The 22235-nt window shown below is 46.3% G+C and overlaps 1 protein-coding gene across 4 annotated transcripts in view; it reads left to right on the plus strand.

Annotated features, from left to right (window-relative positions):
• Positions 1-22173, plus strand: part of pdm3 (pou domain motif 3) — a 68791-nt gene extending 46618 nt beyond the window's left edge. Inside the window, exons 1-10 of one of the 4 annotated variants that reach the window (NM_136533.2) lie at positions 13263-13487; positions 13649-14114; positions 14842-15399; positions 16073-17339; positions 17394-17629; positions 19450-19630; positions 20459-20512; positions 20924-21007; positions 21104-21252; positions 21328-22173. In NM_136533.2, coding sequence (NP_610377.1) covers positions 13784-14114; positions 14842-15399; positions 16073-17339; positions 17394-17629; positions 19450-19630; positions 20459-20512; positions 20924-21007; positions 21104-21252; positions 21328-21452 — 2985 coding nt within the window. In that variant the 5' untranslated portion in view covers positions 13263-13487; positions 13649-13783 and the 3' untranslated portion in view covers positions 21453-22173. Of the gene's footprint in view, positions 1-13262; positions 13488-13648; positions 14115-14841; positions 15400-16072; positions 17340-17393; positions 17630-19449; positions 19631-20455; positions 20513-20923; positions 21008-21103; positions 21253-21327 lie in introns of those variants that run through there. The other 3 variants (NM_001201956.2, NM_001144145.4, NM_001299264.1) reach the window with 3 other exon arrangements.
• Positions 22174-22235: the final 62 nt, after the last annotated feature.

Raw genomic sequence — 22235 nt, forward strand, 5'->3', positions numbered from 1 at the left:
GCTAGGGCCTCGGCTAATTTTCTATGGCCGTCGCGCAAGGGTTGCAATCGAGGGGATTGGCAAGGAGTTGACTGAACTGGGCGGATTAAAGCCCGGCAAGTGGACACAGACTTGGGCCAAGTAGTCATGGACCGGGGAGCAGGATGTTCTGCTGCTCCGGCTGCTGCTTCTGCTTAGCCAAATTATATTATGACTTGTTTAAAATTCAAATTTGAAAACACTAAAATCATGTTCTGGATGTCTGGCCACCCGACTGCGCCCAACCCCAATCGGATAGTTTTCGGCAAGGGTTTAAGTAGCGCACGCGGCCAAAAGGGGCTGGGGTTGTGGGTGGGGTGGGTGGTGGCTTGGGTGTGGGACTGGGGATGTGGATGGGGTTTCTGGTCACAGGGGGTGGCTGGGTGTCCCTGCTAAGGATTTGCCCCTGCCTTCAGCTGGCAACTTTTGCTGTCTGTCCTCGTCCTCGGCCCCGATCCTAACTCAAGGCAATGTCCTTTGCCGACTGCGTATATAGGTGTGAGAGTTTGTGTGCGTGTTGCCAAAACATAGTTTCTAGTTGCCACATAAATTTTGCATACTCTCGCCTGTGTGTGTTTGTGTGTTTGTCCTACGACTCGGGCAACGAGCATTTGCTTTTAAACAATTTTAATGATTTCATTAGTCGTACAGCGAGCAATTTAATGAGGACGTTTTGGGGATACGAAATTGATTTTCTATTCCTTCGACCAGCAGCGAGTTCTGTTGTCGAGCTTGGATTAGGTTATTTTCGGCTTTGTTATTGCACTGCTTTTACCAAAAACAAGTGTGCATTTAGCTTTTGTTGGAAGTTAAAAGATAATAGGGATATAGAAAAGTCGAAATGTATATTAGCATACCATTAGAATACTTTTAATCTACATTTGAGGATTGCCAATCTGATATTAATAAGCTTGAAATGGCTTGTGTTCCGATAATATCTTATAATGTAACATTATACTGATAATCTTCCTTTTGCTTATTTAACTCAAAACGACCAAAATATTTTCATTATATAGACATATATTTTTCGCAGTTATGTCTTTCACTTGTCCGACAAGTTTGTCCCCAGCCAAGTTGCTCTTGGCCGGGCTAACCCAGCCCCATGAGCTAAGACGCCATTTTGTCCTGACGTACTCACTCACACACTGGAAGCTCAAGACATAATTAGATTGCATAATGTAAGTGTTGCCTCGTCCAGTGCACACGGAGTCCGGGCAATTTCAATAAAATTTGTGTCGGCCAAGGAGAGAGTTGGGAAAGGGGAAAGCTTAGCCCGAAAAGCAGTCAAATGTCTCAGACACAAGCCGCAGCGACGTCTCACACACACGTGCACACTAGTGCGGTATTACCCTCTCCTTCCCGCCTTGCCCCTCTCGCTCACTCCTCACTGCTAACAGGGCCTTAACCCTCGGGGCTGTGTGTGTGTGTGTGGGTTGTGGCCAAGGCAATGGCCTTTCAAAATTTCGAATTTACGTAAATTTAACTTTCTTGAAATACACTTAACTGTAAAATTAATTATAAAAGGCAATTGTGCATGTGTATGTGAGTCTGGCCATAATGTGTGTGTGTGTGTGTTTTTGGGTGGGAGTGGTCTTATAGAGTGTCTCGCCCCTGCGCCCACTTAAGTTTGTCTTAGTCGTTGGCCGAAAAGGTGTTGGCATGGAATTTGCATAGCCAACGAAACAGCAATGTCTTCAGAGAGAGCGTTGGAGAGAGAAAGAGAGCAAGGATATGTGTGTGTGAGCATGTACAGTTGCGCCCATCGCCATTTGCATACTCACGCACACACATAGACGTCTGGGCCTTGTGTGCGAAAACACACTAATTAAATGTTGAAGGCAGTTTATATTGAGATGACGCCCAACCACCCACTCGCATGGCCAGCGGGCAGACAAAGGCCAAAGCAGGTGATATTGTGTGTGTGTGTGTGTGTGTGGGTGGGTGGTTGCATTATATAACCCTCAACACATCGGAACCCAGAACACTTTTCACCCCACAACACCTGCATGTGCGAGCGTGTGTCGTAAGAAAATCTATAGCCTACGGTGCTCAAGCCCGAACCGCAAATTCAAATGTCTTCATTTTGAACATCAAACCAACTGCAGCAGCACTCCCATCCCCATGCTCACATCCTCCCCAATACACCCACCACACACACGAATATACACTCGAGCACACAGGACGAAGGAGCAGCGCTTCACATATGTATGTTTGCTGAGGATTTCTAATTACATTCGGCATCGTTCGGACTCATCTTCGAATGGGGTGGCCGGGGGCACATTAGGAGCGGGCTGGGCCTTATGTAAAGTATTTCGTTGCCGATAAATTATCATGGCCCGTGTAAATTGTGGATAAAGTGGCGAGGTAAAAGGTCCTTCTCAAGGGTGGTCATTCCGAGAAGATTTTGTTTTTCTCAGAAATCAGCTACATTGCTCTTGTCTGACATCAAACATTCTTATTTGTATTTCCTTAATCAATCATTTAATGAACCATGGATTCAAATTACTCATTTACCCTGTTTTGGGATTCAACGAATACTTTAAGGCCAGCTTAAAGACGGTTCAAGCGATTCCGCTCCTACATATTCATATTGTAAAGGTAGATAAAAAACAACTAGATGACGGTTTTAGTCTAAGGTCTTGTTCTAGGCCTAATTGCACATTAAGCCAGGCAATTATACAACTGACAGTTGGGCTAATGTCACGATAGCAGGACCTAACCAGCATAGGCTCCCCACCTGATTTCACTTGCCACCTGCCCGGTTTACACACGCAGACATTTTTAATTAAACGTAAATTTTGCTCTATTGATTAGTTGCCAACAACTCGGCAACTTTGGGTGTTGGTGGAGCGAGCATGTGCAACCTTTGTTATTGCCAACGCATTAGTATTAGCGCAGCGGATGACGTGACCGGGAGGGGGCTGGTGGGGTTTGGTGGAGCGGCTTCCTGAAAGGAGCCAACTTGACACGCAAACTACTGCAAGGACGTGGGGGAGGGGGGTCGGCTGTCATTGTTCAAATGGCAGGCCGCAGAGAAGGGACGGGGACGCGAGTTTTTGGTTGCCAGTTTGGCGTCTTTTTAACACAATGACAGTTAATTAGATTGTGTTCGGGATAAGGATAGCGCGATGGATATGCAGGTGTAACTGCTTGCAAACTTTGCCTTCCCAGGTGGATACATTTCGCACAATACACTCAAGTCTAATGGTGTGAAAAGAGTTGTTAGGACTAAAGGAACCGCTATTTTGACGTGCAAGGGGGCACTCGGAGAAATTGATACTATAAGGCCTGATTAATGGCAACCAAATATGAGCTATATACCCTTCACCTTTAGATTGCATTTTGATTTCCTATTCCTGGAGCTTTGGTGTTATTTCTTCTTTTTTTATATGGTAATCGAGTTCAGTGGTGTGAAAATAGCTGAAAGAGCTTACAGCCACAAAATCGATGGAGCAGTTATTAAAATATTGATTAAATGGCCGGGGCAGCCTGTTTTGACCGCAAGAAGTTCTTTCACGGCTTGCATATTGAATGGATTATAAGCTGCAATCACAGAGGAAACTTTCCATTGTATCTTACGCACTTTGTGTGTACAGTTTTTGCCCAGCTCAACCCTATCTCTCTCGCTCTAAGTGCTTCTTGATGTCCTGACCAGACTAACTAATGACCAACGCCTGGGCTAAAATATTGATCAATAAATTGCAGCAGCAGAAATAACTTAAAACCCGAATGTGTATGGACAAATAGTTGATGCAGTTAGCAAGGGTCTGTGGCTCGATTGGGTGGTTGGGTGGTTGGGAGGCCTCCGGGTGATGCGTGGCTCCATCAACGCAGACAAACTCCTGCCATCCTTGAAATGCGCACTAACACAATCACACATGCAGGGAAGGGAAGAGTAAACGAGCCAAGCCAGCCGAAAATATTTCGAATTCATGACAAATGCATAAGATTTCAACAAATCGGGGGAAAGAGGCCCTGTTACACGTAACCCCAAGCAGTTAAGTGCAATAAATACAGACCACTACGAATGCAGGCAGCCAGCACACAGGCACAATCACAATCAAATAAATTACACAGCATTTAATAATTCATGCAAAAAACGGCCACAAACACAGGCCAGGGAAATGGCCGCCCATTTGGCCACCCACTTTCCCAACAATCTGGCGGTGTGTGTGTTTTAAGACTTGATAATTTCAAAAATCAACAGGATATATGTGTATTCATAACTTCAAAATGCATTTCGACCACACACATACGGACATTGGGGCTTGGGTGTGCATGTGGATGTGGATGTGAAAGAATATTGGATAGTATTGCTTGGATTTCGTCTTTGTCTCCCTTATCGGCTGTCTCGCTCTGCATTTTCCTACTGCACATATCGCTCACATGCCATTGCACTCAATTAAAATCCCTTTGTCGGGGCGTGCTCTGTCTCACTCTCCAACGCACCGTCTCACTCGCACGCATGAGTTAAATTTTCGTAGCCATTTTTGTTATTTTGTAGTTTTAGTTTAAATATTTGATAGCCTGCATATTGATTGGTGCTCAGTGCAACGTGGCGCATGAGTAATAACTTTTTCCCTGGCTATATACAAAGCGGCTGGGGAAATATTTACTTGGATAACGGTTTGATTGGACTGCTAAATGTTCTCAAGGTGTTTGCGAATTTACCCAAATTAGCAGACCACGGCGGCCACAGCAGTGCGGCAGCACTAATCAAGAAACCAAAAAGGCACTGCAATTTCCCAGCCTGATTATGTGGTCCGGACTTTTCTGCACCGACGTGTCGTGAGGGGAGGGGGAAGGGAAGAGCCGCCATTGCCAAGCTTAAGGTTGCGCCTAAGCGTAGCCAGAAATTGACACTGCAGCGACGGGCAACGTGCAACTCTGGCACATGCAACACCGCCCTAATGTATGCTACAAATCTCGCCAAAGCAACGCATTTTGTAGCCATTTAAGCTACTTGCATAAATGCAGATGCCCACCCGAAAGAAAACACACTCGCTGGCGTGGAGAAAGCCCAGGATTCAGATACGGGGGTCCCCGGAGAAGGAGAAAGCCCAGCAGACTCATGTGTCTGCCCCGCTGTCTGTGCAAGGGTTTGTGTGTGTGTGTATGTGTGCGTGTGGCATTGACCAAGTGGGTGAGTGAGGTGGGCGGGGTCGCCCAAGCAGGGCCATGGCTGCAGCCTGGACGACGTCGTCGTCAAATGAATCTCATTTGCATTTAAATTAGGAATGAAGCCCGATTTGTTGTTGCCCTTTGAGGCAAGGAGCGGGAGGCCAGCACACTGCAACTCCTAGAGCTGCACTTTTCAAAATTGCTTAAATTCTGCAATGTTTTAATTTACATGACAGTATGCTAGATGTTTGAGTAATTGTCAAAATTTGTCAAACATTTCCCCTTATACTTACTAAATTATAATCCACGATGTATGTATTAAAAAGGTTTTCGGCCACTCTTCTCTACAGTTTTCCTCAGTGTATCGTTAGGACTGCTGGCAAATGAGAGGTATGGCGGTGCAAAATTTTTAATGAAGACAGCGCAGCTACTTAGGCACCCATGCATGCATACATGTCGCCTCTGCCCTAATGGCCGCACCGATTTCGAACTCACTTTTTCGGACAAGTTGCCGGATTGCATGCCAAACTAATGGCCAACAGCTTGGACAAATAGCAAACACTCGCTCACACACTTACACCCATACTCACACCCCCATAAATGCCGCCCCCTGGTTATGGCAAATATGTTAATAACCTTTCTTCCGATGGGGGCTTAGGCGGGAGCTCTGCACAAAATTTTAATTAGAAATGTTATATGAGTTGCACGTTAGCCGGTCTCCCCATTTTCCACATGCTGCTGGTCCTAGTCAAAGTCCGGGAGGGGTGGATGGGGTTTGCTTGGGGTCAAGAGGGTTTAAGGGAACCAAAAAGATGTGCCGGCTTTCTAGTTCGGCTGGCTCATTTTCCACTTGAATGGGGTTAATTTTAAGAACAGCACTTTGGCTTCATCAAAAACTATAATCAACGAACTATTGGTACGACGGAGAGAAGTACTTACCTGTGAACCGACTACACTTGCAAATGCAAATTTAAATTTCAATAAAATATTTTCCTCCGTTCTGCACCTTTTATATTTGAGTATTATCTTTGTAGCATAACACTGGCTTCACCCAAGTAAATACCCCATTGAAACTCACCCATTTGCAGTACCATCGATAACATTCCTTTCAGTTGTCATGGCTCGGGCAGTTCATTCATGTCCAACTTATGCATACACGAGCAACTTGGCTTTAATTAACGCTAATGCGGCCATTACAACAATCTAAGATGGAAGCCAAGGCAGCCAGGTATCGCTCTCTCTCTCTCTCTCTCTCACTGGCCGTGTGCGTCCGTCTCTTTCTTTCTCGGCGCTGCTGCCAAATGCAATGAATGCAGCTATTCATTTATGTCAGCGGTAATGACATTTTACATTCCGCATTGGACTAGCGATGGGGATTGGAATAGGGCGTGTGTGATGTCCATGACAACAACAGAAACGCTGGTAGGCTCTCCTCGGTGGTGTGATCAGGAGAAGGGACAAGGAGGGGAACCCCACTTGGGCTCGGCTGCCGTAGACAAGTGTCAGTGGTAATTGAAAATACGAATATTAATTCCAAAGAGTTGCGGGGGCAAAACTAGCCAAAGTGTGGCTTGTTCAAGTAGCCAGGAACATGGTGAAAATATGCCAGCGCAAAGTAATTAACTTTTGAAGACATAACTCCAAAGAAATCGGATTCGATCTAGAAAAGGCTATGTCGATATCTCCTCAAAATGGTGTAACAACTTAATTGATTGTGTTGGTACTAACTATGCAAATAGTAAAGAGCATCATGACACTGATGTTTATTCAATGCTTACACGAGTAATTCTTAAAGAACCCTTAAACCAGTAACCGAAATAGTATGCTATAAATTATTATAGTAATCTAAGAACATATAGATAGATATTAGAATGCCTCACAAATCCAGTGAAGAAGGTTACTCTCAGCTTACCTTGGAACTGTATCCTTTATTAAAGGAATGTCATCGCTTTCAGCCTCATATCACGCACTTAGCCAGTATTCTTATCGGTGGGTACACACAAAGATGCTTCCGGTGAGTAGCTGAAATGGCACTACCCCACCACCATCACCCAACCAAGTGGGTCCAACAGCAGCGCCACCCACCAACATCGCAGAGGCAATAAAACGGGTGTGTTTCTCTACGGCTAAAACAAAAAATGTGTTGTTCCTGCAGTGATGGGAAAATGGAAATGGAAGAGGGGCACTGGTGGGGGCGGGAAAAGCTCCGAGATGAGCGGTGGGTGCAACCAATCAGCGAGGCCCGCAAAAATGTTACTTTTTCGTTTTCTTGATGGAAACGCAGCAGCGAATGAGAAATGTAGAGGAAAAGCGTTAGCACTCGCTCGCACACATGTGAGCGCCACGAAAAAAGTGACACAAAAACGGCAAACTTGTGTGTGCTTTCTCGACGGTTGCCTAAAAATAAGAATAACAGGGGCACGTATGGCCAATAAGGAGGAGACAGTGGCAGACAAACAGCAAACAATGCTGCGGCCAACGGGATGCGATGGAGCATGCGACAATGGTGGCAGGATCGACAGCACAAGGGGGCAACACTAAAAAAGTCAACAAAACAATTGTATCCGAAAAACTGGCAAAAACAGCAGAACAAGGCAACAGGCGCAGGACAATGGGCGCAGGACTTTGGCCGGAGGGTGCGTGATTCAATGGGGTTCAAGGAGGCCTTCGCTCCCAAAGGTAAAACGGTAACAGCGGGAGAGTATTTTTAAAAGGACACCGGGATTTTTAATTCTAGAGACAGTCGTGAAATATCTTTGAGTAAAGATATTAAATTAATCATTCATATATAAAACAATAAAAGCATTGTTAAAAAGGATATGCACAGGTAGCAGATTTGCACGACTATACAAGAAGTCTCCTAAACTCGTATTTACTCCAGCCTAAGCAATATAATGGATTTTAGATAAGTGCCCTGATTAGATGTGATTGTAGATTCCAGTTGTATGTGTAAACACAGAGCCATCCAAGTATTTTGTTTAATTGATATTCGGTTAAAATCCCTAACTGGTAAATGCCAATTCCCAGCAACTGAAGTGCCTCATCATGATGGTATACACTCGGCGGAATACTTTTGCTCTTCGTTTTTAAAATGGTCGTCGGAGAAAATCTATTTTTGCCATCAAAGCAAGGTGATAAATAATTGTTTTGCAGCTTGGCCCTTCAATTGTCGGCCAGGCTAAGCCTTCACTCCGAACTCCTTTGACCCCCGATCGTTGGCCATCTCTAGCGCCAATTCCAATTAAAAATTGTGATGCAAATGAGCAGCGGAGGGGCGAGCGAATCAGCTCCCTGGGGCTACATTGCGGCAATAAATGCCGCGACAGACACCAGGACTTTCCGAGCCACCAACACCACCCCCATCAGCGCCACCACCGCACCACCCACTCGCTGACCAGGCAAAGTCGATGGCCAAGAAGAAGTGGGTGGTGGGTGGCGCAACTTTTACTTTTTATTTTCGGGCGAGAAGAAATGGCCAAAAAAAGAAGTGTGCCGCCAAAAGTGAAAAGCAAGCAAAAGTGCGAAGCTTTTCCGTGGTGGGGGCTTCGATATTATTTCATTGGGATGCTGGGCGGAGGGTGGTGCTTGGTGGGTGGTGGGTGGTGGGTGGTGGTTGGTGATGGTCTGCCGTTGCCAGGCTGCAGTCCGAGGGGCTCAGGATTTATGCTCGGTCCACGCGCGGCCCAAAGGAGCGGGGCACTCGGTTCGGTGGGGCGGGCAAGTAATGCGTACACCCGTACAATTGCATTCATTTGACCAGAGCGGTGACCAGTGACCGCTGCAGGATTGCGCCCCAATGTCCAGCGCTCGGCGCCCCCAAAGAATAACTGCGGCTGACCAGCGACCAAGCAGTCAGAAAGCTGTAGCAGGCGACCGGGCCGTAAAAAATCAGCCAGCGAACGAGGGAGAGAGAGGAAAGCAAAATTAAAGGCACACAAAAAGTGGAAAAAATGGAGTAAACGGACAAACGGAAAAACGTAAAAAAATTGGGACAGGCTCGCACACAAACACACCAACTGAGGAGGAGGGGAGGCGAAGCAGGGGTGGCTTGGATGAGTGGTCCCCGGAGTCCTGGACAATGCTTGGCCTTCATTGTTGTCAAGCGGAGAGCCACCACCACCCACGAGCCACCCACTAGCCACCCACCAGCCACCCACTTTCTGCCAAGTGGGGTTGATTGAGTGGCGCGCCCATTGATGTTGCTGCTGTTGCTCCTGCTCCTGCTGCTGATGGACCAGCAGGACCTACCCTGATCCTGCCTCTTATTTTTTCCTGTTTTTGTTTTGCTCCATTTTCCAACTGAACTCCTCCCGTCGTTCATCATTTTTTACACATTTTTGTTTTGGTTTTTGTGCTTCGCCGTTGTTTTGTTTTGCTTCGTTTTTTGTTTTCTTTCCCTCATTCGCCATGCGACTGTCAGCTGCGCTCTGTCCTTATATGGAAAATCCACATCTGCCGATATATATATACACATCGTTTCGATAGAGCCGATACAGCCGATACATGCCCACGTGCCGGTGGTACATAGAAACAGACGAATTTTCGCCCAAATTGCAATGTCTGCAGCGTGCAGCTTTTGTTTGCAGCAGAGTGGGTGGTGGGTTGTGGGTGGTGGCTGGTGCAACCGGGTTCCCGCCTGCAGGTGCAACTTATCCCTTTATCGACACTCTGTGCCCCGGCAATATTGTGCAAGAAATCGACGTCGCATAAAAAATTGATGGCCTCTTCTAATTTGTTTAGAGAGTCAACGGAGCGATTTAAAGGCTGATTCTCGACAGATTGGACAAAAAGGCATCGAATTTTAAACGTTATTCTGAACTTAATCAATGTCATCAATCTTTATTGCAACACATAGTAGAATAAAAGTAATAAATGCATTTTCTACAATTTTTATATATGTCTAAAGAAATATCATTGAAAATCTTTAGTCTTTATTAAGAAATAAAATAAAATAAAATTTTAACATTTTAATACTTAGAAATACCCTTCTGAAAGATAATTGTGTGTATATAATATATAATGATAATAATTATAATGAAGAACTTCAGAAATGCCACATAATCGATACACGAATCCAACATCGCACCGGCCACCGCAACTCCCAAGCAGTTTAGCAAACCATTCGGATTCGTTTTCGAGTCACCAATGGGAAAATTATCAATTCAGGCACATAAAGCAACATAAATATTAATTGAAAAATATTTTCGCATCTCGGCAAAAGAAGCATAAAAGAAAACTACACATACACACACACACTCCCACTGTGGGTGATGAAATTATGTGCATTTGCATTAAACAAAGCATTAAGTATGCAAAAGTGCAAGGCCCCAGCACACCCCTTCCGCCATGTCGACCACTCATAAATGTTTTCCAGGGGCGGGGAAAAGGGGAGCCGCTGAAGCATATTGCTGGCCACAGCAGGCACTGTTTGCTGGATGGGCCTGGGGTGACCAAAAATAGAACAAGTCAAATATTTTTCGACAATTTATGAGCCAGCCTCCCTGTGCTGGCGGTGCTGGTGGAGCAAGTAGGGGTGGTGGTGGTGGGGCTGGTCAGCTTGTAACGTGCATGTCCGCCACTTCCACATCCACATCCACATCCTCCTGCCCCTTTTTAATGCCCCTTCGGATCCCCGGGAAAAAATGCCATTTGCAATTAAAGCAAACAAGCAACGCAACCGTTCGACTACGTCGACTTGCTCCTCGTTTTCGCTTTCTTTTTGCCGGCTACTTTTTGGCAATTGCATTTTTTTACTGTCCACCACCCAACCACCCACAGGCGAATGGACGAGCACCCACCGCCCAGGGTCCAGCACCCAGTGCCCCACTCCGCCTGGTTGGTCACATGTGTGAATTATAATTTCGCGTCGCGCTCAAAAGCATGCTACATAAAAAACACAGACAGCGAAAGAGACAGCACGAGTGCTGTGGAGACAGAGAAGACACGATGAGGAGGGAGGTGCAGGAGCATAATAAGAAGAAAACCAAAGGCTGCCATCGCGTTTTCCATTTCGCGACGGGCTTTTGCTTATCACATTCGAGGCTGTCAAGTGCCCGCTGCCCAGCCCCAGCCCCATTCCCTTCCTCATCCACGCCCCTTACCCAATCCCCTTCCTGCAGGATAAAGCCCCCCGTCCCCATCCACAATGGCGAGCATCTCTTGCTCTTTGCAATAATTCAATTCATTTTCTATTTTTTTGACGGCGGCACAACAAAAACAGCAAAACGGCAGCCAAAGGGAAACGTTGATGCCCAGCCGATTGTTGGGCGGCTTTAAGTGGGCTTCACTGTCCGAATCTGAACGGAGACGATTGTGTCGACGATTCGGGGGAGGAGTTGCATATTCGTACCTATATGGTTTGCAAATGAAATGGCTACCTTTCCCGTCCAAAACTGAATGTGGAAACAAGACGTAACTACGGGGTTGTATCTGAATGTATTTATTATAATTCCTTTAAATGGCGTACAAACTAAGATGCGTCTTTAAATTTGTCCTGAAGAATCCACTATCAGTCGTTGCTTTACCTAAAACAGAGTTAATTTAGAATTTATTCACAGCTGAATTTCAGCCAATTTTACACATTTTGGTGGCTGTAGTTTTGAATAAATGTTATAAATGTATAGCAACCTATTTTGGAGGCCCTTGAATCGAGCCTGTAAGGTTTTGTTAACCATTAGATGCAAAAACCTTGATCAAACCGCCTTGATTCCGCAGTGCAGCGGAGTGGGAAAGTTCGCTTTTCAGCTTTCCAATGCTAAATCAGTTTTTAATTTCCGCTCATTTGCGAGGCTACAAAAATAGAACTGCCGGGCACAAAAGGCGGGAGACAGCGTCGGTGGCTCATTATGGTGGCCACTTTTTGTTCTTCAACTTTTAGCGGCAATGCAGCTGTAGCCGTAGGGACACACAAGTCCTTTCGATTGAGCGCGGGTAAATATGTTGAAAAGTTAATTCATTGCACATCAGTGGACTCCCAACTACTCGTGTGCGAGTGTGTGGGTGGGCCATAGTGGCTGTCAGCGGCCGTCTGTTTGCCGCCTGTTTGCATAAAGGACATGCACACACACATATGCACAGACACACACACACGGGCACAGAGAGAAGCGTAAAAAAACACGGGGACACTCGCAGGACATTAACGTTGGCAGTGTTGGGAGTTCTTTTCCTTTTTCATACACTCTCGTTCTCGGCGTGTCATAAATTTAGTTCGATTTGCTGTTCAATGACATTAACTTGCTTCGTCCTGGCAGGACTGCTTCTCTTTTTTCCGCCACTGTTTAAGTAGTTGCTGTTGTGCTGCTGACGGCGCCAATAAACGTCAATTTTTAATGAATTTGCAGCACGTTGCAGAGAAATTTATCAAGTGCTTTAATTAATGTCCACTTCTACAGTGCTGGTTAGTTAGATGATTGATAGACCATAAGGTCTACCCCGTTGGCTGATAAAAATCATTCTCATTGGCTGGTCAGGAGAAATTCCGTTTAATTGCCGCACTTGCAACACCCACCAAACATTCCTATTTATTTGCATAATATTTTTTTAACACTTTACCTTCGCTGCCGTCACGTTTAGTGCTTACTTTTATTGCTTTTCCTTGGGTCCCTCCTTTTTTCGATTTTAGCATTTTTCCCAGCTTTTTTTTTTTGGGTCCGTATTTTGCACTACAATTATGTTAATTTCCTATGCAAATAAAATTTAATTGAAGCTCCGCCACGGCGCAAGAAGGGTCCTGCTCCTGCGTTTGTCCTGGCATTAATGTTCCGCCCCAAGTTCCCTCTCTAAGCGCATTTGGCGTCGCCAGCATTAATTGCCAATAATTATATTGGTTTACCTAACCACCCATTTTCCGTGGATTCTCCTGCGAGCTGGGCACTTTAAACACAAGTTTGCAGGGAGATGTAATTTAAAGAGGCAAATGATGCCACTTGATCGTTTAAACGGCTAATCAAGTTCATATTGACACTTTGCTGCGCCCCCATTTGTGGCTGCTGGAATCGCAACAATTGCAACCAATTAAATTTGCATAAATTGGCCAGCTCATCCGCAATGGCAGATCAAAATGCCAAACAATAAATGTGCGATGACAATTACAACAAAAATTAAATTAACTTATTAACACGCCCAGAGTGTGTGTGTGTGTCGCCTCGACTGTCACAAATGAAATGTAACACGAGTCCGAAAATGCCATCGCTTAAATATATAATCCAATCAGCAAACAATGAATGCGGATTCAGGACTCGTCATTAGCTTTTGGGTATGGATTTCTGCAGAACAATTGACACGGCATTAATTGCAAAAATATAATTGAATTTAGCCAGAGGAACGCTGGGATTCACGCAAGCGAAAAGGTTCTTAAATGAAATGCGAAGTGAATATTAATTAACAGAACCAAATTTCATCTGATAGCTACATTTAGAATGCCCCGCGCAGTTACTCAGCCAAATGGGATTGAAATTCATCTGAAAATCCCGAATAAAAACAATGTTATTAATTTCTCTGTTCTTTTCAGGACTTTGACAAGGAAATCAGCTGCCACAAGATACATTCGCCCAGTAGCAGCAGCCACGCCCACTCCCTGCACCACCACCATCACCACCACCACCATCCCCACCACAGCAGTCGGAGCAACAATAACGACGATGAAATGGAGATCACGGACGGCCATGCCCTCCTTTCGCCGCCGCCCCCTTCGCACTCCCACTCCCACTCACCGTTCGACAGCAAGGATCACGTCAAGGAGCTGGAGTTCTACAAGAATCTGGCGGCGAAGGCGGCCTCCCTGGCCAACCAGCACTCCCCGCCGCCCATGCCCCTGCCCCTTCCGCTGCCCATGCAGATCGATGGCGAGGAGGACGAGAACGAGGGCGAGGGCGAAGGAGAGGGCGAGGCGGAGGAACAGTCGGCGGAGGTCATGCGGCTGCGGCGAGAGGAACAGGCTCAGGCCAAGGCGTTTGCGGCCCATCTGAACGGAACTAGTGAGTACATATCGAAAGCCAAACAGCAGCACACACAAAGGACTCACTGTCAAGGATGGAAACGGTTGCCATTTCCCATTTAAATACTAATATTACGATATTTTGAACCAGCTCAATAGTTTATCAAAAGATTATAGTGCATATATGCCGATCGAGTTACGCATTGAAATCAAGTGTCAAGTACTTTGGATTATTCAATTTGACCATTTCATATTTCAGAATTTGAATTGGAAATCTTAAGTAATCGGACATACTAAAATATTCCACTACTTTCAATATATATGTATATACACCCTACCGCATTAAAAAAATTAGGCAACGATGTAGTTGTTTGCTAGCTTGGCATTGATTAATTTGTTTCAGTTCTAAATTGTATTTGTTTCAAGTAACAACAATGATCAAAAGGACACTGGTTTTATGTGCACTCGACATATACGGCTAACCTTATTTGGCTGCATTTGCATTTAACGCTCTAATTCCCTCAGACTAATTTTCTATAATTTATCTAAGACTTCTTTGCACTGCGAGTTTCCATCCTTGAGTTCCGCCCCGACACAGTCATTTATCCCCAAAAACCCGGCCAGGGCCAAAGTAAACTGGCAATTAGTGCTGGCAGGCAATCCAAACCCCAAGCCTCTCCCCCAACTTCCCTCCACCAATTCGGCAAGGAGTTTGCAACAAAAACTAATGACAACATTTTGTGTGACTCTTGTTCAAAATCCCACAGTGCAAGACATGATAAATTTGCAAAAATTACAAAATTTGGCCACGCTACAGCAGCAGCAACAGCAGCAGCAGCAGCATCCGCATCCGCATCATGGGCACCAGCACCACCATCACCATCCCGCCACGGCCGCCGCACTAGCAAGTCTTCAAGGATTAGCCGCCTCGGTGTTCAATTCGCCGTTGAACCTCAGCGTGGGCGGTGAGCCCGTAGCAACCACCGGACCATCGGTGGCACCCACCTCGCCCACCCACAATGGCGGCAAGAGCAAGACCGCCAAGGGCGGCAGTTCCGGCAATGGCTCGGGCGGATCGTCCGCCAACTCCGGCACCAGCTCCGCCCAACAGCAGCAGCAGCCGGATAATCCCAGCAGCAGCAGCTCCCCGCACCACCCCCTGAGCGCCTCCTCGCTGGCCAATGTCCTGGCGGCGGCCACCGCCTCGCCCCCGCCCTCCTTGCAGGCGCCGCCGGCGAGCGCCCAGATGCCCCAGCTGATTCTTGCCTCCGGACAGCTGGTGCAGGGCGTCCAGGGTGCCCAGCTGCTCATACCCACGGCCCAAGGTGAGTGTGTGCTTCACGGGCTCAGTTCCCTGGTTTGTAGTAGTTGTAGTAGTAGTGCCTTGTCTGTCTGCTCGTCTGGGTATCAATAGCATAGTTGACTTGGCTTGACTTTCAGCGCAGCTCGTGGTTGGTGGAGTCACGGGGCATAAAAAGCTCGTAAAGCGATTAGGGCAACTTTCAATTTCCTCCTCGCGTGGGGCCAAAAAGGATTTGCTGTAATCTTTCCAAAGCGACTAATAAAATGCTTAACCTTAGAGGCCAAAACAAAAGTTGAAGAGCTGAGCTGAAATTGCCACCAAGTCCTTTGTTTTCGAATTTATGTTAATGCTGATTCGAACAATTTATACCAAGAACTTAATTGCTAATTGATTCTTTGAATAAATCACAATACTGCTTTATGGGAAACTAAAATGGAATCTGTATCTAGACTTAGTTTTAAGAGCTGGAATTTTGCCGAAGCAGCGGTATAAAAAGCTTGTTTTGAAAAAGTTTGGTCATATATATGTATTTAAACCAATTCGGATCTTAAGTACGGAAAAGAAGAGAGGTAAGATGGATTTCAGATGGGTTTCCGTTTTAAGCTTTTTTTTAAAAAGGCCGTATTTTTTGGTAATATCTTAGATCTCAATTGCAGAAAACCCCTACTAACATACATACATGTGTTATTTTACAGGCATTGCCGTGCAGACCATCCTGACCATTCCGGTGAGTCCACAGATCCCCACCACGGAACAGTTTCTGCCCAACGCGTTCGGCGCCTTTGCGAGCTACCAGCAACAGCAACAACAGCAGCAGCAGCAGCGGGACTTGCTACCGCCATCGCTGGCCGCACTGCAGCATGCCACTGCCCTGCCCCAGTTGGCACAGACACCCACGAATTTACTCAAGCCCAATCTGTTTTCGACGGGCGTGCAACAGCTGCTCACGGCTTTGCATCCGGAACTGTTTGCTGCGGCAGCTGCAACACATCAGCAGCAGCAGCAGCAACAGCAGCAGCAGGTCCAGCAGCAGCGGGAGAGGGAAAGGGAGAGAGAACGGGAACGGGAACGAGAACGGGAGCGGGAACGGGAGCAGCACTTGGGAATTGGTCACCTGCCGCACTCTCACCTGGCCGCCGATCTGAGGCGCTCAGCGGAGCGATCTCCGACGGCCGGATCGCCCACAGGCGGAAGTCCCGGATTGGCCGCCAAGGGGCCGCAACCTCCTCCTCCTGGAGCCGCCTTTCTGCTACAGCAGCAACTGCACATCAAGCCCGAGACTCAGACGCACCTGCACCATCACCTGCAGACGCAGTCCACTTCGGCGGTATCCTCCACGCTGCCACAGATTAGCCTGCGACATCCGGATGAGCTAACCGCTCCGCAAATGGACCTGAAGCCTCTCGAGCTGAGTGCCAGCACCTCGCCGCCGGCGCCGCCGCCTCGTCATCACTTCGGGCACAGCTTGCGGGGATCGTCGACGGTCTCACCGAAGCACAGTCCGCAGGGCAGGATGGGCGGCAGTGGCGGGTCCACAACCACGGGAATGAATCTCAGCCAGCACCACGAGCGGCACGATCGACTGGAGCGACTTGAGCGCCAGGAGCGCCACGAAAGACGCTCGCACACGCCCACGGCGACGGCCACCAGGGCCAGTGTTTCGTCCAGCTCGAGTGCAGGTCACCATGGCGGCAGTCTGCCCTCCGGGCGACTATCGCCGCCCAGTTCCGCCCCCTCGAACTCGGCGGCCAATAGCATCAGCGACAGAGGCTACACTTCCCCGCTGTTCCGCACCCACTCGCCCCAGGGCCACGCCCTATCGCTGGGCGGATCTCCGCGTCTGGAGCGGGACTACCTGGGCAACGGACCCAGTTCCGGAACTGCAACCTCGACTAGCAGTTGTGGAGCACCAACAGCGGCGGGATCCAGTGCCACGGCCAACGTACTTAGCAGTATAAACAGGTGAGTTGGACTTAGCCGTGATGGTAATTATTGTTTCTAACTAATCTCCTCCAGGCTGAATGCCTCCAATGGCGAACTGACCATTACGAAGTCCCTGGGAGCTCCTACGGCCACGGCCACGAGGGCCTCGTCCGCCTCGCCACGGGATGATTCACCTGGTCCGGGTCCATCCACATCGAGTGTTTCCCACATGCAGCCACTCAAACTGAGTCCATCGTCCAGAAGCGAACCGCCACACCTATCGCCCAATGGAAACGACAATGATAATGACCTGCTCATGGATTCACCGAGTGAGTAAAGATCGATTCTTTCTTCTACTAAAATACTTTAGAGATGGGTTGCAAGCCGATTGTTAGAATTATATTTCACTTTAATAATAGTTCGCAAATTTTGTAAAGTGCTTATAACATTGCTAAAATGTTAATTTTAATCTATTGAAAAATATATATGTTTAAGGTTCGAACGGCTTGCATCCCGATTTTAAAGCACCCCAAGCTCCTAGCTTAGCATTAATTTCACACACAAATTCCCCAAAACTGTTCTAAGCATCCTTCAGCGTGTAATGATCCCAATGAGCCGGAGGCACGAAACTCGAGTGCCCTCCGCAGTTGTACACATATAATTGGGGTCCGCAGCGAGCTGATGATGATTTGATATTTTAAGAGCCACACTCGAGCGCAACACGGCGTATGAGTGATATGCGCACAAAGGCGGGGCGAAAATCAACTTTTTGGCCAACATTAATTAACGAAATTTTCGTCGAAAGCCAACTTTGCTGGCAGTGCCAAAAGCCCTAACAAGTTGACTGCACTTTATGTAATTTTCCAAAAGAAAATCAACTTGAAACTCGACTCCACCCGCCGTCTCGTGTCTTCTGACGTGTGTGCGAAAAGTTTCGCGTGCATTTACACGACTTCCTGCGACGGACGGGATTCATAATTGATGCAGCGTTCCGGGGCCGGGGATTAGGTGAGCAGCTAAACAAGACTAGTGAGAACGCATTGCCCAAAGTTGAGAGATGTCAACCGAAAGTGTTGGGCAAATTAGCAGATGCGTTGACGTTGTCACGCTCCGCATCTGGGATTGGATTAGGTTTTGAGGCTAGACGGCAGGCTGGAATTGAGACATCTAAGCCGAACTGATGGGATTAGCTAGGGGCAGATTATGGGCACCCTATAGACGTGGTAGGACTCTCTTGTTAGGGCATATTCAATTGATTAGATTCCCCATCCCCGTGCAAGAGTGGGGGCCTTAATTGAAACTTTTGGATGCATTAAAAATGCAATCAGCACAAGCTGAAGACAAGCCCCCAGCACCCATTAGAGTGGAGTCATCAGGATTGGATGACTTCCACCTCGAGCAGTCTCGATTGCGACATCGCATCGTTTGCGCATACAAATTGCAGACAATATGCGGCTTAATTACTACTAATTGATGCATACAAAAACTTAAGATGTCTTCCGCATTTAATGACATATTTCAAACGCTGCAGCAAACAACAACACCGGGCGAACAAAGCCAGCTAGCTGCGACGACAGCTTGAGTTACGGCCCGCAAAGGATGCTGCCAGAGCATGCGGATCCTTTACCCTGGCATCCCGTCCCTATACCTTCCCATCCGCATCCATCGCCTCCAATCCGTTCTCGCATCTTAATTACCGCTAAAACACAAGGCTGCCGTTGAAGTTGCAGTTGGCTGTTGGCTGTTGGTTGCTGCTGCCTGGGACCCTTGTCTTTCCCTTCTTGCATATCATTAATAAATAAATCAAAATTCTACGCGAGTAGTTTGCATCCTGCAGCCTTGCTACTAACAAATTAGGCAGATAAAAGCCGTGAGTTTCGCACTTGCCTAATAGACAAGAACAACCTGCCAGGTGTCTTCGGCGTGTGCTTTATCAATTTACCTGGCCTGCACTGCAATAATGTTTTGCCATTACCGCAATTAACTGTAATTAAGACCAAGACGGGGCTGCAATTTATGAAGTCATTTGCATGGCCTTACGGCGAAGACGGATAGCTAAGCCAATTTCCCATTTACTAGCTAGACTTTAAGCGTGCACGACAGAGTCGGAGTTTCTACTAACCGAGTTTGTTCTCCTATCTTCCCCCAGATGAACCCACCATCAACCAGGCCACTACCAACGTGGTGGACGGCATTGATCTGGACGAGATCAAAGAGTTCGCCAAGGCCTTCAAGCTGAGGCGCCTGTCCCTGGGACTCACACAAACCCAAGTGGGCCAGGCCTTATCGGTGACCGAGGGTCCGGCCTACAGCCAGAGTGCCATTTGCAGGTGAGATATGCATGGACAAAGTCGTCTAAGATTTGAGCAAGAAAAACAACACGAGAGTAGGAATTCTACTTGAATTTTGATTTATAATGGTCTATAATCCAGTGCGAACTATATACATATGTTTAGGTACTATCATTATTTACAGTTTTAGGTGTTTAAAATAAAAAAACCGAATATAACATTTTATCCATTATAAGGATATCAGAAGATTTAAAAGCTTTAAAATTAATCTAAAGTATACCACCAAAATTACACCATCTTGGAATTTCCATATCGAAATTAATTGCAGCGTACTTAGAGACAGTTTTTTTTTCTTTTGGTAACCGATAACTAAAAATGTTCAAGAACAAACGGTTAAAAACGAAAAATTTCTATGACTATGTTGATTTATTTAAAGTGATAAAGGCAGGTGAACCGCATTAGGACACCCATTTTGGCTACTTTCCCCTTTAAGCAATCGTGTTTTATTATATTTTCCTCAACAATATTTTTTGCTTAAGTCCACATATTTATGTTTCCCTTAATTTGTTTTTCGTATACTTCTGGAACCAATTTTCGAAGAGTGCCAGGACATTTTCTAGCAAATCTAAAACTGCTAAATTAACCACGAAAAACAAGCAACAAACCAATTAAATGCTAAATTAATTTTATTTATTTTATTTGTTTATTTTTTCGATTCAAACGCCAACTCTATCTAACTCCTCTCTCTCTCAACATCGAATGTCGAATGCCACCCACCGCAAACTGAAAACCGAATATCGAATGTCGAATGTCGAATGTCAAATGCCAACTGTCGAATGTCGAATGCCACCTATCGAATGCAAGCAGTGCACTCGCTGCGCAGATGTACGCCGCTCAACTGTCGACGCAGCAGCAGAACATGTATGTGTGCCTCCTTGAGAGGGTGTGTGTACGCTGTGTGTGTGTGTGTGTGTGCAGTCCAAGAGAAACCTAACTAAAGTGCAAGGCTCATTAACCTGTTCATTTCGCCATGTATTTCTTTTGTTTCACGTTTAATTTGCATAAATGCGCTCCCAAAATTGGCCAGGGCATTGCCAACGAGCAGAGTTTCATTAGCTCAGCAGAAGCGAAGTGAAACAAAATTTCTCCACTGAACGATTAAGAAAGAGCGTACCCGAAAAGAGAACCGAAAGAGAATGCTAATTGACAATGTCCTGGCACTTTAGTTACGTTTCTTTTGCGTTATAACGGGCTTGCACAAGCCCATCGAGCGATCTGATCCAGGATCTAATTCTCTACATACCTCTTCCCTAATACCACTCCCAACCGCAGGTTCGAGAAGCTGGACATCACACCAAAGAGCGCACAGAAGATTAAGCCTGTGCTGGAGCGCTGGATGAAGGAGGCCGAAGAGAGGTGAGAGTATGGAGGCAGTTCCACGCGCCGTTTTGCCCCACGTTGGGCGCCATTTCGCGACAAGCCCGACTAACTTGTGCTCTTCTCTCCATTTAGCCACTGGAACCGCTATAAATCGGGTCAGAACCACCTAACCGACTATATCGGCGTGGAGCCGTCGAAGAAGCGCAAGAGGCGCACATCCTTCACGCCGCAGGCTCTGGAGCTCCTGAATGCCCACTTCGAGCGGAACACGCATCCTTCGGGTGAGTGGTAACTTTCAGTTACAAGAAGTCAAGTTGTCCGTAACCATTGCTAACTCTCCTTCCTCCTACGAACAGGCACCGAAATCACCGGACTGGCCCATCAGCTGGGATACGAGCGGGAAGTGATCCGGATCTGGTTCTGCAACAAACGGCAGGCCCTCAAGAACACCGTTCGCATGATGTCCAAGGGAATGGTATAGGGCCAGGGGCCCTTGTAAATAGATGGGCCGTGTACATAGCTAGGTGTCTAAGTGTGAGTGCAAACGAGTGTGTGCGTGAGAGATTGTGTATTACAGTGTGATAGTTGTACAACACCCTAGAGTTTAGCAGTTAGGCCATGTAAAGTAATACTGTGTGTCATAGCATTTACAAAGGACATCGGCTTACGCAAGCAAACCGCAACCCGAAACCAAATCCAATCCCCAATCCAATTGAATATTTAGCCAACTAAGTAACTACTTAACACTTATCATATCCCAAATAGCCTAAAAGTAGTATAAAGTCCCAAGAGCAGACTTGTGCAGTTTTAGGCCAAATTTTATCACATTGATGTGCCATTCCAAAAAGAAAACAAAGCAAACCAGTTCATACACCTAACAAATTACATACTAAATGTTTAAAAACATTTAAACCAAAACTGCATAAAATCTATGTGTGACCCACAGTCTAAGAAATTCTGTAGAGCTCGTAAGTGATGAGTTAAAATATTTGCATTTAATGCGTTGGCTAAACTTGTATACTGAAACGAATCTGATTTCAACCATTTATAAAACAAATTATAACCCTAGTATTTAGCCAGTTCAGACTCGAAAACTAAGATAACTCTATATGGTAGCACTCAAAAAGAACAAAAGCAAGCTAAAAGACAGCAAGTGTTTAGAATAAGTAACATTATGTAGCAACTTACAAAAATTATGATGGAAAAGAAACGAAAAAAAATATTTCAACTACGAAATTTAAATGGTATATAGCAAGAAAACAGC

The sequence above is a fragment of the Drosophila melanogaster genome, chromosome 2R (assembly GCF_000001215.4).
Source record: "Drosophila melanogaster chromosome 2R".
Taxonomy (NCBI): Eukaryota; Metazoa; Arthropoda; class Insecta; order Diptera; family Drosophilidae; genus Drosophila; species Drosophila melanogaster.